Source organism: Armigeres subalbatus, chromosome 3 (assembly GCF_024139115.2).
Source record: "Armigeres subalbatus isolate Guangzhou_Male chromosome 3, GZ_Asu_2, whole genome shotgun sequence".
Classification (NCBI taxonomy): domain Eukaryota; kingdom Metazoa; phylum Arthropoda; class Insecta; order Diptera; family Culicidae; genus Armigeres; species Armigeres subalbatus.
In genome coordinates, this window is record NC_085141.1 from 133,894,672 (window position 1) to 133,910,050 (window position 15,379).

A 15,379-nucleotide genomic window follows, 5' to 3' on the forward strand; every position below is an offset into this window, starting at 1 on the left:
ATGTTCTTCCGTCGAGGAACATCTCAAGAGTAATTTCCGAAGGAATTCATGGAGGGTTTCCGAATCCATGGAGGAACCTTCGAAGGAATCTTCGATGTTATAAGCTCTCAAAACCTGTCTGTAGTATTGTCGTATGGTGCATTGTCCACTAGAAGAACTAGGGAATATGTAAACGGACCATTACGAAAAGTTTTTCAAGTACAACACGCAAAGGCGCATAGACGACTGTCGCCGCTATCCGCACGGCTACGAATCCCCTATTCGGTGTGTTGAAAGATTCGCAAATTATTCTACCAAGAATTTCTATATAATCCTGCAACAGCTTCTTAAATCATCTTGTGAATTCTCAAGGGGTCATTCTTTTCCATAAAAATCCTGGCAAAGGTATTTAAATAATTTAGACAAAAAAAATCAGTTAAATTCTACAAAATTATATGAAAATCCGGCAAAAGATTCACGAAGCATCCTGTGAAAAATTTGAGCAGAATCCCGCGTAAAATTATTGAACAATCGAGCAAAAAGTTCGCTTAGAACGCTTCAAATGATTCTCATGAATTGCATAATAATGCTGTGAAAAGTTCTGTAAAATATATGCTTGCATGGAAGGTCAAATAATTTCTCAAATAGCAAAAAAAAATGACGCCCTGGACAATGACATGGACGAACTCAAAAAAACAATCAATTTCGTCGACAAAGCAAACCTGACAAACGAAATATTATTTAAAAAATCACAAAAAATACGATCAGCAACAAACGCTGAACCAACCACACAAACAAAGATACAGAATCGATAAATTTCACCCCAACTCAACAGTACCAAGCAGCGCAGAACAAAACTTCCTGATAGACCCAGCAACAGAAGTGCAGCTCGAACAAAACTTCAAACATGGGAGGCTCAAGTACGAAGGGGGAAAACTCCGCACACACCCACGGAAACCAACTAGTAACTGTGATCCAAACACAGGACGTCCACTCAGCAGAACACAAGGAACATCAATCATTACTGCTCATTGTGATCGTGCTACAGATTATCATCATACTTATAATGACTGTTGGGTGGTAGTAGTAAAAACCTCAATTTTGTTAATTAACCAATCCGTTGGCGAATATATGGGTTTATTACAAAATTCCTGCAGTGCAAAAATAATTTTAGTTACATATAAAAAAAAAAGGATGCATGCTTATAATTTACGTTAGTGGATACTACCACTCAACGGTGATTATTTTAATTTTTCGTAGTCGTACTGTGCGTCGTTCTAATTGTAGTCTAGTCTTAAGTTTATGTAAGTATTTAATTTCATTGAGGTTTTCTTATTCCATTCTCACCTCTACTCGACTCGAGCCTCAACTGTTCCTATAAAGAGGTTCGACGACTGTTACCACCTAAGAAGAATCCGTAACCTGTTTAGCGACTTTAGGATTCACAGATTAGTTTTAGTCTTGTAATTTTGTCTTAGTCACATACTTATATTAATCAATTGCAATATTAATGCATATTTGCCACAGGAAAACCACCTAAACGCACTTGGCAGTAATCGTAGTTTTAGTTAGGATAAGCAACCTCCTAGATTTACGGTTTAGCTCTATAAGTATATGATAAGTTTTACACTAGTAGTTCGTAAATAGTTTTAAGCACATACTTTTAAGATATAATTCATTCAAATAGGTAGTTCGTAAGTACTTTTAAGATATAATTCAATTAGATATGTAGTTCAATTTTAGCATTCCGCACTTTTGATGCACTACCGTTCTACAGACGAAGGTCAGACCACACAATAGACGCGGTTGTTTACTTGTCTGACCTTCTCTTGATCGCTAGATCTCGCACGATCCTCCGAACGTGCGTTGGGTGTAGAGTCGATGAATTCCAAATTCATGTCGACTTTGCGGGGCGCGTGGGGCTTGATGCTCTCGTCAAAGTAGCGCCGTCAACAATGACGATCAAGATGATTTACAAAATTATGCGGAAACGATGGATGGAAAAAAGAATAAAGGCTGCCCGATCCATGTATAATGAAATGTAATTCCTTAGGTTAAGGCGTGAGTCAAATGACTATAGGTTAGGGTTCACGTTAATAAATGAACAACAACAACAACCGTAACTTGGGAGGGGAAGGAAGTGTTGATGTAATCCTTACTTAATGAGAGGCCCTCGACTCAGCGACACTCTTATCATAAGTACCACGGAGTTGGATATTGGGAAAGGTATTCGTTGGGTCAGGATTTGCCTGTAGCTGACAATGCGACCGTGGTAGATCTTACACCGTAACACACCACGCAAAGGTGGCTACCCAGAGTTACGGGGGAGCTGTGTGAAGCGTGGAAGATAATTATAAAATATCACCAAAAAACAAACCAATGCTACCTTAAAAAAAATTGTGCTTACCGTAACGTTAAGCTTTCTAGCTTCGTGACTGTCCTGCACCACGCCATTCGACACACTAGACGATATCGGGTTCTCTTCCTGACTGTCGATTCTCAGCATTTTTCGCAACATATCGGAAGGGTCTACCACCGGATTTTCGGTGGATTTCTCTTGTGTTGGAACAACCTCAGCATTTCTGTGTGATGAAGGTGAAACTGGTTGTGCAATAGTATTTTGCGACAAAAAGCTTTTAATGTCGCGATCGTCAAATGTGGACGGTACTTGCGATGATTCCCTAAGCTTACTCCAAAGTTTTTCGAAATCACAGTTTGTTTGAGATTTGAGATCGTTAACTACAGTTTCCTCCAACGGTTTCCTATTGGCTAAGATGAAAGCTTTGTTTGGATTTTTCTTCTCAATTCGTTCGTTGAGACGTTTTTTAATGGATTCTGCAGTCGGAGTTGGTTTTGGTGCATGTACACGAACCAGTTCATGTTTTCTCTGATGTTGCTGCAGCTGATTATTTCGGTTGACGAATTCTTCTGCCGGAAGAATGATCGGTTGGTCGGCATCTACCTGCTTGTACTCCAAGTCAGACGTTCCGAATGAAATATTCAGTACAGCTCCTTCGGCAAGTCGTACGACACGGTTCGCCGTGGCAGTAATACCGAATACCTGAACGCCATTTGGGAATTCTTTATCGAACAGTATGTCGAAATATTTGTCTCCCTTGGAAAGAACGCTCTCCTGTCGAACCGGATTTGGATCTTTTGCGAGGTGTATTCCGATGATTGTACCTCGATATCCGAGTGGAACGACTTCAGAATCGCGGGCAACAATTACACGATCAAGAAGTTCGTAATTTGCTTGTTGGTCAATTTTTTTCGCCTGTTTCATTCCTGGTTTGTATAGATCTTTCGGGTGAATGAACATTGTTTGAATGATAGGTGACTTGGTTCTTTGTTCATTAACTATCTGAACTAATTCTTCAACGGCATTCGGCTCTAACATTTTTGTACCACATGATCGCTTCTCTGCTTTAGCATGCTCCTGGCCTTTGATCCATGCTACCAACTCTTTCAGCCTCACACTATCGTCTTTTTGTTCGCCGAAAATTTCGTCTTCAAACAGAATGTCACTTTTTCCAAAATGTTCCAGCTTCTCAAATAAAATGGGCATCTTTTCGTGATAACTTTTGATAAGGTCGACGGCTTTCTCGGAAAACAACCACGTTTTATTAACCTTTCGGGTGTATCCAACCGTTTCCACATCTTGACTAACCATTCGCAACTGCAGCCCGATGTTCATTTTACCACCCTCATCCACGTTGACCGAGCGTCTCGCTCCTTTCAACATATAAATAGTCGACGAAAGCCTGCTCAAAAGGTTGGCAGATATTCCGATCATTGAGGCCGCATCTTGCAAGGTCAAATAGTGACTCTTGGCTTCATCATTGATGGCCGCGATCTGATCCAAGTTGGGTTCTTCGTATATCTCAAACCTTGTCTTGATGCGTTTCTGACCCGCGGTAACCTCGATTACGTTACCCATGCTTCCATACCACTGGGTGGCACGCAAAAACACCAAACAATTTTCAGGGAACATTTCTCGAATTTCTTGATAAGGTTTCAAAGTTTTCAAAGCTTCCTGCAAATTAGTGACGACCGCTTGGACGGGATAAATCGTTTGCCCGATGTTCCACAGCTTGTGTAGCACGTAGCGATCATCTTTAAGTACATATTCGCTTCCTATGCATACTTTCACATGCACCGTTTGATCTATGCAGCCTAAGTCAATTGCCAACCGGTTGTTGTGACTGAAAAAGAAAGGAACTAATGAGATTGATTTCTGTGACAATTCATACGATTGAATTACAAATCTCATCAGAAATATTCTAAATTTACGAAAATGTTTATGTTTTTGCATTGTAATGTAGAAAAAAAGATCGATTTGGGGTAGCCTCCCTTACTTCTGATACCTTCCTTTATTAGTTAGTCGTATCAAACCAATTGACTTGATTTTTTGTACATACCTACACTGCCGTGAATCGCAAGTCAGTCCCATTTGTATATGGATTCCATCTACAGATGGGACTGACTTGCGATTCACGGCAGTAACAGATACATGGATGCACTAAAAATTAAGTAAGCAATTCGTTTAAAAAATCAGATAAAATCGCCTTGAAATTGTTGTATTACAGTTTTAACCACTAATTAACCCTCTCCCACCCATGGTGTCTGTGGTGCACCATCAAATTTTGCACCTTCTAACCTTCATCGAATTGTTTCAACAACAAAAAGGAATATTGGACACATCTTTATGGTTCCATTAGACTGGAAATATAATCAATTTTGAGTACAAATAGTGAAACTATTGAAAACAATCAATTAACTATTGATTTACAATCAAAAACTTTTTTTTTCGCTTTCCACTAATTTTGGATATGCCAAATAACTTTTGTTCTAGCATTTTTCTCAAAGATGATTCCTTCCTATTGAAATCTTTGAAAAAAGTCGTGGGCGGGAAAGGGTAGTGCTCCAAATACTCACTGTTCGGCGATAGCTTTGCTACAGGTGCTGAAAAATTTGTCATTGTTTCCCTGAGGCTCGCGATCCATCTCAAATATCTGCTTCGCATCGGTCACCTTAACTACCTTAGCCTCAGTGAGATGCGGCCAGCTAACGTAGACAATACGGCCAAGTAGTTCGCGCGCCCATGCTTCCGTTGTTTTCTTAGAGTCTTCCAGGGGGCGATCAATAACCACCACCATGCTTGGATTTCGGCTGGGGAAGTTGAACACCTTCACTCGCACTTCCTTGAGGATTCCCTGTGAAAACGAACAAATCGTTAAAACATGTGAGTAACTGAAGACGGCCGAAAGGTCGAGGTCGAAATACGTACAAATAGACATGTGAGTAAGTTCAATTTATAAAATATATTCAAAATCTAAGTTTGTTTAATAATAAATAGTTTTTTCCATTACTTTGCGTTTTTGCTATTTATTTATCATCAGACTAAGGCCGAAGGCCTGTGCTGCACATAAAAGACTTCTCCATTCAGCTCGATCCATGGCTGCACTTCGCCAAATAACCAAATAACTGGACGGACTTCGTGAAAATCGTACCACTCGTGTCAATCCCTGCCCTTCGTATTACTCCCTCCAAAGCGATGTTGAATAGCAGACACGAAAGACCATCACCTTGCCGTAACCCTCTACGCGTTTCGAAGGGACTCGAGAATGCCCCTGAAACTCGAACTAAGCACATCACCCGAGCCATCGTCGCCTTGATCAACCGTATCAGTTTATCCGGAAATCCGTTTTCGTGCATTAGCTGCCATAGCTGGTCCCGATCGATTGTATCATATGCGGCTTTGAAGTCGATAAATAGATGATGTGTGGGCACGTTGTATTCGCGGCATTTCTGCAATACCTGACGTATGGCGAACACCTGGTCTGTGGTAGAGCGTTCACCCATAAATCCCGCCTGGTACTGCCCCACGAACTCTCTGGCAATTGGTGTTAGTCTACGGCATAAAATATGGGAGAGTACCTTGTAGGCGGCGTTCAGCAATGTGATTGCGCGGTAGTTGCTACAATCCAGCTTATCGCCCTTTTTGTAGATGGGACACACGACACCTTCCATCCACTCCTGCGGCAGAACCTCATCCTCCCAAACCTTGGTAATCACCCAGTGCAGCGCTCGAGCCAGTGCTTCACCACCGTGTTTAAACAGCTCTCCTGGTAGTTGGTCAACTCCAGAGGCTTTGTTGTTTTTCAGCCGGCCGATCTCCTCCTGGATTTCCTGGAGATTCGGAGCCGGAAGTCGCATGTCCTGCGCGCGTGCTCCTAGGTTCATTACCATACCGCCACCGTTGTCTGCCATTTCGCCATTCAGGTGCTCTTCGTAGTGCTGCCGCCACCTTTGGATCACCTCACGCTCGTTCGTAAGAAGGTTCCCGTTTATGTCCTTGCACATATCGGGCTGTGGCACGTGGCCCTTACGTGAACGGTTAAACTTCTCATAGAACTTTCGTGCGTTATTAGCGCGGTACAGTTCCTCCGTCTCTTCACGGTCTCGATCTTCCTGCTGGCGCTTTTTCCTCCGGAAAATCGAGTTTTGTCTGTTCCGCGCCCGTTTGTATCGTGCCTCGTTCGCCCTCGTGCGGTGTTGCAGCTATCTCGCCCATGCTGCATTCTTCTCCTCAACTAACTGCTCACATTCGCCGTCATACTAGTCGTTTCTCTGATCCGGAGCCACCGTGCCTAGTGCAGCGGTTGCGGTGCTTCCAATGGCGGATCGAATATCTCTCCAGCCATCTTCAAGAGATGCTGCGCCTAGCTGCTCTTCCGTTGGGAGTGCCACTTCCAGCTGCTGAGCGTAGTCTTGGGCTAGTCTACCGTCTTGTAGCCGCCCAATGTTAAGCAGCGGCGGACGACTCCGACGCGTGTTGATCACCGTCGAGAGTTTTGAGCGCAGACATACTGCGACGAGGTAGTGGTCGGATTCAATATTCGCACTGCGGTAAGTGCGTACGTTCGTGATGTCGGAGAAGAATTTACCGTCGATTAGAACGTGGTCGATTTGGTTTTCCGTTACTTGTTTAGGTGATTTCCATGTGGCCTTGTGGATATTCTTGCGGGGGAAGAAAGTGCTTCGGACTACCATTCCGCGGGAGGCTGCAAAGTTTATGCATCGTTGGCCATTGTCATTCGATACGGTATGCAGACTATCCGGTCCGATGACCGGTCTATACATTTCCTCCCTTCCTACCTGAGCGTTCATGTCACCGATGACGATTTTGACGTCTCGCAGTGGGCTTCCATCGTATGTCTGCTCCAGCTGCACATAGAACGCTTCTTTCTCGTCGTCGTATCTCCCTTCGTGTGGGCAGTGCACGTTGATGATGCTATAGTTTAAGAAACGGCCTTTTATCCTCAGCTTGCACATCCTTGCGTTGATTGGCTGCCACCCAATCACACGTTGGCGCATCTTTCCCAGCACTATGAAGCCGGTTCCCAGCTCGTTGGTGGTGCCACAGCTTTGGTAGAAGGTAGCCGCTCGATGCCCGCTTTTCCACACTTTCTGTCCTGTACAGCAGATTTCCTGCAGCGCTACGACATCGAAGTTGCGGGGATGTAATTCATCGTAGATTATCCTGTCGCAACCTGCGAAGCCTAGCGACTTGCAGTTCCATGTTCCAAGCTTCCAATCGTGATCCTTTATTCGTCGCCTAGGTCGTTGCCGATTGTATCGAGTCGTATTATCTTCTATGTCGTTCCTTCCTGTCTCGTCGGAGGGCCGTCGTGTCAGGGCTGTTTAGCGTCCCACCTAACACCAGGACTTGGGCTTGTGCGCTTTGAGCGGCACACGGTCGCTTTGGCGGAGCCTACTTGCGGATACATGCAGCTTTTTATAGAGGTTTAACAGGGCCCACTGTCAAACCCCACCACATCCTAGGCAGGCACCACAACTCGCAGATGGCCTGGGGAGGGATCGTCAAGCCCTTGGACATAGTCCCTGCTGCGTTTTTGCGTTTCTCGTATAAATAATTATTTGCGAGCGTCTTAGGGGAACATTTTACACGGTTTAAACGACTGTTGTTTCCCTTTTACTTACACGAAATATTTTTTGGTATCAATACAGATACGCATTTCGTCCTCTATTTGAGGACTTCTTCATAGTCGATAACAGCGATAACAACACACTGAAGAAGTCCTCGTCCTCAAGGGGAGGACGAAATGCGTATCTGTATTGATACCAAAAAACTAATTAGTGGAAGTAAAAGGAAGACAACAGTCGTTTAAATCGTTTCTCGTATACCGTGACCTGCCCTAATTCCGCGCATCGCCTAATACCGTGGTTTTCATCAAAAAATCAGAACCTGGCTATCATGGACATCGTATTATTTGATGAAATGTTCAAATATATAATGTTTGAACATTTCACCAAATAATGTGATGTCCATGATAGCAAAGTTCTGATTTTTTATGAAAACCACGGTATTAGGCGATGCGCGGAATTAGGACAGGTCACGGTACTAAGTATACGTAAAGGGGGGATGGGGGAATGCCCCTACTACCAGCGGCTATTGCAATGAACGCTTTCGTGCATTGCGCCAACTTCGTCTTCGGGTTGCAGAAGTTATCCGACAGGTCCGGTGGTGGATGACGTCCACACTGGCGGTGCACTTTCTTCTTCTTTTTTCAGCAGGTTGGTTGTTCGAGTAACGATGTTGGTCCGACGATTCCGGTTGGCAGAAGACTTCCGGTTCATCGGCGCACCGACTACCGTAAAACTGCTAACAGCGCTGGATTCCCCTCCGAACCGACGTTTATTAGCTGGTCCCATCTTCTTCTACGCTGTAGCTCTCGACAGTATTTGTGTCACGACTATGCTTACCGTATTCCACGTACCTTCATTGTGACACATTTGCTCTGCGATGTTGTCGGTAGTTATGGCAGGCATTCCTCTACGTCCTTCCGCAAACCTCGCGCATTCGAATACCACGTACCCTGGAGTCTCGTCTACGTTGATACACCCCGGGCAGAATGGCGATAACGCATGGCCACACCGGTGTAGAGTAGATATTATATTGGCGGAAACAGCCATGTTCGGACAGGAACTGTGTAAGGTAAAAGTTCACCTCTCCGTGCTCCCTGTTCACCCACATCGACACATTGGGGATTAGCCGGTTAGTTCGCCTTCTATTATCCGCCTTGTCCCACTCCTGCTGCCACTTCAGCATAGAGTCCAGTCTCACCGTCTTCCTCACATTTCTGATACCTCTCCGTTTGTAATGCTTTGATATCCTCTGCTAGAGTTATGAAGATAGGAATCATCCCTGCGATCACGTGAACAGCTTCCGACGAAATGATTCCGTACGCAGTCGCGACTTGGATGACCATTAGACAAAACACGCTGTTCAACTTCCCGCGGTTACTTTTCGTATTGAGCTCCCCAGGCAGAAACTCCATACCTCAGCATCGAGGATGATATTGTCGCCAGAAGTCGCCTACTGCTGCCTTTCTGGCCGCCGACGCTCGGCATGATTCTTGCTAGCGCACTGATTATTTTAGACGTCTCAGGGTTGTAAATATTCGATCAGCACTAGATGGAGGTGATGTTTTTTTATTTTATTTTTTTTTATTTTCTTCCTTAAAAACTTCTTCTTCTTTGGTGAGCCATCTGCGGATGACAGCTCAAGTTGAGGGCCAGTCCAAGATTTTTTTATGTACAGGTTATCCGACTTCGTCAGTAGATGGGAATAACCAGCGCGGGGGGGAAACATACATTTTCAGTGCAAAACGTAAACAAACGAGCATAAATTCCATACAAAAATCCAAGATGGCTGAGTTGGGGATATTGACAAGTCGGATAACCTGTACATAAAAAAAATCTTGGGCCAGTCACTGTTGACTATATACCCTTTACTTGAAAGCGATCTCAAATTCCCGAAGAGGGAGAGGAGTGAACAACAGAACTCACATCACCCAATGAGCCACGAATATGAAATTCGCCACAGTAAAATGTACACATTCGCCTAGCAAATGACAAAAAAATACCACGCAGGGTTTGAATCCAAAGGAGAATGAGAGAATCTCACACTTATCATGTCTGTATACACTCTCGATAGGTACCATACCGTGACTCGTGAGAGACGTTTTTCGGTAGCTGTTACGATAATCGACGATAATGAACTGATTCGGGGGGCTACAACTCATGATAAATTTCTTTCAATAAGCCCCAATTGCGGGGGGCCAGGATGTTATCGATCATTTAGTAATTTGCGTTCGATCATTTAGTAGTTTGTCAATAACTCATTCCAAAAGCTGAATTTCAAAATGTTTTGTATGGTGGACTTCTAGTGCGAAGGTTTTTCTACAACTTTGCCTAATGGTTCGTTGTTATAATTTAACTACCGCCATCGGGGGTGACAATGGGTCTGGGCGGTGAGAATGGGTCATCGCTCTCACCGGCAGTCTGGAGGTCGTAGAGCGAAATCGTTCAAAAAGGTTCCTTATATTTTAGTCTTCTTGCCCTAAGATACATTCAATCTATTCTACAAGCATTCTAAGTAGTTGAAACAGTGACCCATTCTCACCCCCATTTGACCCATTGTCACCCCCGACGACGGTAATAGCGGAGTTATAACGGTACTTGCAGTAAGTTAAACTAAATGATTGGAATTTTGTTATCATTTAGTCTAAGTTACTAAAACTATAGCTATAACTCTGTTACGAGTGGAATTCAAACAACCAACCATTAGGCTGTGTGGTAGAAAAACCTTCGCACTAGAAGTCCACCATACAACACATTTTGAAATTCAGCTTTTGGAATGAGTTATTGACAAACTACTAAATGATCGAACGCAAATTACTGAATGATCGATAACATCATTGGCGGGGGGTACTGGTTCTGATGATGCATTTCAACTTGTTTTACACAGCTGTGCGAAAAAAATATGGTCCCCAACATGAAATGAGCGAGAACAAAGCGTTTTATCAAACCCCATCGGTGGGGGCCGCCTATCCGAATCAGTTTTTTTTCAACTTGTATACAAGTGCGATAGTTTTGTTTTCATGGCTTGCTATGATTCGAAGAGGTTTTTGCCTCTCTTTTATCGTTGTTCGTTATCTATTGAGAGCAATTTCTGCAAACCCTGATACCAAGATTTTTTTATGTACAGGTTATCCGACTTCGTCAGTAGATGGGAATAACCAGCGCGGGAGGGAAACATACATTTCCAGTGCAAAACGTAAACAAACGAGCATAAATTCCATACAAAAATCCAAGATGGCTGAGTTGGGGATATTGACAAGTCGGATAACCTGTACATAAAAAAAATCTTGCCTGATACCACGCGTTTAAATGGGACACTCACATTGGTGCGGTAACGCACGAGCTGAGCAGCCTGCCAGAACGACTTGTGTTGGGCTGAATGCTAAATTGAATGGGTGGTGCTGGAATGATTGTTTGGCTTCCCTACAGTCGCACTCACGACGGCGGCGATGAGATTGACCGGAGAATATGCTGAGATCCATGTTTTTCATCTCTGGCGTTAGTCATTCTGCTTCCAGAATCCCCTGTCCGAACATTGAAATCGCCTCCGATTATCGGTGAAAAAAAATGTATGTTTATGTTTTTATTGCTAGCAAAGCCGACTAATCCCCTTTCTCACCGGAAAGAGTTTTTCTTACAACACCGGTACTAAAATGGGTTTTAAAAAATACGTCGAAACCGCAAAAAAAAACTCGTTCCAACGTTTTTACGCAAAATTATGGATTTACGCAATTTTAATTTAAGCTGTACGTTTCCCCCGTATAAAAATCGACTACAGTGTACAATCACTTTAAGATTAATTATACTTACATGATAATGAAGGTGTTTCATCGTCGGGAAGCCTTTGATGTATCCATCGAGAATAGCACCCTTCGATGGCCCAAGAACTAGCTTACTACTCGGCACTTTCAACTACAATTTACAAGACAATTGCAAGTTATATACATAATATTAAATCAACACATCTGAGCACTTTTTACCTCATCGCGATAAATTGCGGTCTCTTTCACCTTCAACGGTTCGACATCGTCGAATCCATAGTTAGCCGGCAAAAGCTCTGTTCCATTGGCGTCGTACCGAAACAGCAGCATTGGCCCATGTACGTTCCGCTGTTTTTCCTCGTCCGTAAGAAATGCATCGCACGGTTCCATGGCTTTGAGTAGACGCTTTTCGTCGATAAATGGAATCAATACAACCGCCTCCCATGACTGTTGTTTGCCATTGAGATCGGTTTCGAACTGCTCCGGATAGTAGTCTACCACAGGACTGTCAGGATCGGTCATCAGTTTGTGATACGCACTTGGCAAATGATCTTTACTAGCCGTTGGAAGGACACTAAGAAGCTGCTGGAACGGAAGAAACGGTTTGCCCATTTCAAAATTGAGCCGCAGATGACTGAAGTTCGTCAGATCACTAATGAATGGGGCGTAGTGGTGAGGATAGAACCAGGCCCACGATGATACACCCCGATAGTAGTACAATAGTGTCCACTGGAGGGCACGGATGTAACATTCGGTTTGCTCGGCACGTGTTTCCCTGTGGAATAAAATTAGGTATAAATATTTGTACAAAATGTAACAACAGATAAATTTTACTCATTATAGTCCTCGTAGCCTAGTTTTGTGATGTAGTAGTTTCTTTTATAAGCCATGAATTCTTTTTCAAAGAACTTGGGATCATTCTCTATATCACCTGGTGATTCTTCTTCGTCTTCTTCGTCATCGAGGAACATATCTTCCGAAGCACTGATGAGCGCCGAAAGATCACAATCCATGCCTGTTTTGGCCTTAATGTCATCTATGTGCACATCAAATGCTTCCGTCTGGAAGGTCGTGAAAAGCATATTGATTTTCTCATTAGTTTTTTTAACGCGACTTATAAACCTTGATTATAGTCTATTCGAGCCTGATCACTTGATAGAGTTTCTTGATCCGAAACGTCACCGCAGAAAAAAATAGATGTGTGAACTTTGACCACAAAGATCCTTATCAAGTGATAAAATTCGTAGCTATACTTACATTATCATGTGCTCTTTTATATTTAAAGTACTGCAAATCCGTGTAGTTTTTGTGGAAAATATCTCTATCGAATCGTGCCAGACGGTTCATCAGCGCTTCTAAACGCGGCATATTCAATATTCCTCCCTCATTTATGTACCCATCGAGGGTAGGCAAAATGTCCATGTAGGCTTGGAACAGAGTTGGCAATGCATTTTCATTGATATGCAAATGCGGTAGATGGGGTATGAAATCGTTGCCCACCATGTAGCCCATCAATACCCAGTCATCTATCAGTTTGTAGATGTTGAAGTCGAACTTCAATTTATCCCGAACCGGCGCAAATTCAAGCTCCAAATATTCACGCATCAACGTTAAGTGCAACAAGTAGAATCTCGTTTCCTCAACGATGCTCGATTTCTTATCATTTTTACCGAACTTAACTTCTTCTCTCAGCAGAGAAAAGTGTCTCTCGTGAGTACAAAGTCCCAACATAATTAAATCCGCATCTAATCCATACAAGCAATGACGTGTGTTCGAATCGAAATTTGGGGACGCTTTGGCGTGTCTAATGTATTCCATAATTTTATGTTCTCCCTCGCCGGGAGTCTCGTGCCCACTAAGAATAACCTTACAGTGCATCCACAGTGGATTTGTGCTAACTTTCACTTTTATAAAATGCTCCAATGCTTTTTGGAGCCGAACCATAAAGCTAGTTCCCGGTGTGATGCAGTTACTATCGAATCTAGCCTCTGTTGGCAAAACTTCTCCCTTCTTTTGCGCTTCCTCCATTTGCTCTTGCGCTTCGCGAGCTGATCGGAACCGGCGTCCGCGTTGCTGATTCATCTTGGCTCTTGGAGCCACTCCGTCGACTGCGATAAAAAATAACTTCTGTGGACGGATCATCCGAAACAAAAACTCCAGGTAGTGAAATATATCACTGAAGATTTTTTCCTCTGAAATCCGAAAGAACACATCAGAATCGTTCGGGTGGGAGCAGTTGTGGATGATGCCGTTCATGTCAAGGTAGAGATTATCAAACTCCGGTACCTAGAAGGCGGAATGAAAAGCATATACATATTATTATTAGGTGTACTTTAATTAACTTACTTTTAACTAGTCTTTTGATGATTACTGATTATGAAAATCGTTATAAAGTACGTTTACTGCCTGTAATCGCATAGGCAGTTTAGTGCAGTTGATGGATAATTCAACTTTCAAGATTATTAAATAATTATGCAATTAAAGCAAAAATTGTTTCAAAGAGGTACGAGTCGGGTTTGGGTTGTTAGTGCATTATTGGGTTCGGGTCGGGTACGGGTTTGTGAGATAAAAACAAATGTCGGGTAGAGATCGGGTACGGGTTTAAGAAATAAAATACTGAATATTTTTTATTCAATTTTGTAAATTGTGAGACTATTTCTTTGTTTGGGTTTACATTCTTTTAAGAGAACCAAAAAAATCTAGTTTGAATTCTCTGAACAGAACTTGAGTTCGGGTACCGTGACCTGCCCTAATTCCGCGCATCGCCTAATACCGTGGTTTTCATCAAAAATCAGAACCTTGCTATCATTGTGTTTGAACATTTCACCAAATAATATGATGTCCATGATAGCCAGGTTCTGATTTTTTTATAAAAACCACGGTATTAGGCGATGCGCGGAATTAGGGCAGGTCACGGTACATCTCGGGTGTAAAAAACCAAATAATATCGGGTTCAGTCGTGTACGGGTTTACAAATGCTAAAAATCTCGGTTACGGATCTGGTGCGATAAGATTTTTCATTCCGGATTAAGGTCAGGTTCGGGTTTAAAGATAATTTGCGGGTCTGGTTCAGGTTTGCAAAATGTTAAAACCCGACCATTAAGCTGGACCACACTTTTTTGTTTTGCCTTTCGCGTATTACTAAGTATACGTAAAGGATCACTCCAAAACCGAACTTTTTATAGTAGGCTCGGAGACCCATAGTGTTATATTCCAATCGACTCAGCTCGACGAATTGAGGTGATGTCTGTATTTGTGTATGTATGTATGTTTGTATGTGTGTGTGTGTACAATAAAATGTGAGACACACTTTTTTGTAGTTTGCATTATCCGATTTGCTTGCAACAGGTTGAATTCGACGCGGAATCCTTACTATTTTTACGCTATTGAAAATTGGGCCAATCGGCCATTGCATTCCGAAGTTATTAAAAAACATTGTTTTTTCCCCCATTTTTCCTAAGGGTTGGAAAAAAATTCAAAATCGGAAGTTTTTTTTTCAAAAACTGCTGCAATGCATTCAAATGAACGCAAATAAATGTGAATTGATGGAAATAACTGAATATATCTCCCTTAAGTGCAATTTTGACCTGTCTTATGTGCTTTTCTTGTTGCATTTTATAATACACGAGAAAGGCACCATCAGCGCTAGGTGGATTATTCTGGGTTTTTTTTACAAAATCACTCGCGGTTTT

At 42.7% G+C, this 15,379-nt stretch overlaps 1 protein-coding gene across 2 annotated transcripts in view; it reads right to left on the reverse strand.

Moving 5' to 3' along the window:
* Nucleotides 1-15,379, reverse strand: part of LOC134224792 (5'-3' exoribonuclease 1) — a 34,638-nt gene that overhangs the window by 17,139 nt on the left and 2,120 nt on the right. For both annotated transcript variants that reach the window (XM_062704371.1, XM_062704372.1), the window contains 6 exons: nt 12,945-13,973; nt 12,522-12,748; nt 11,907-12,462; nt 11,737-11,838; nt 4,915-5,192; nt 2,387-4,181 (listed from right to left, as the gene is read on the reverse strand). In XM_062704371.1, coding sequence (XP_062560355.1) covers nt 2,387-4,181; nt 4,915-5,192; nt 11,737-11,838; nt 11,907-12,462; nt 12,522-12,748; nt 12,945-13,973 — 3,987 coding nt within the window. The remainder of the gene's footprint in view (nt 1-2,386; nt 4,182-4,914; nt 5,193-11,736; nt 11,839-11,906; nt 12,463-12,521; nt 12,749-12,944; nt 13,974-15,379) is intronic.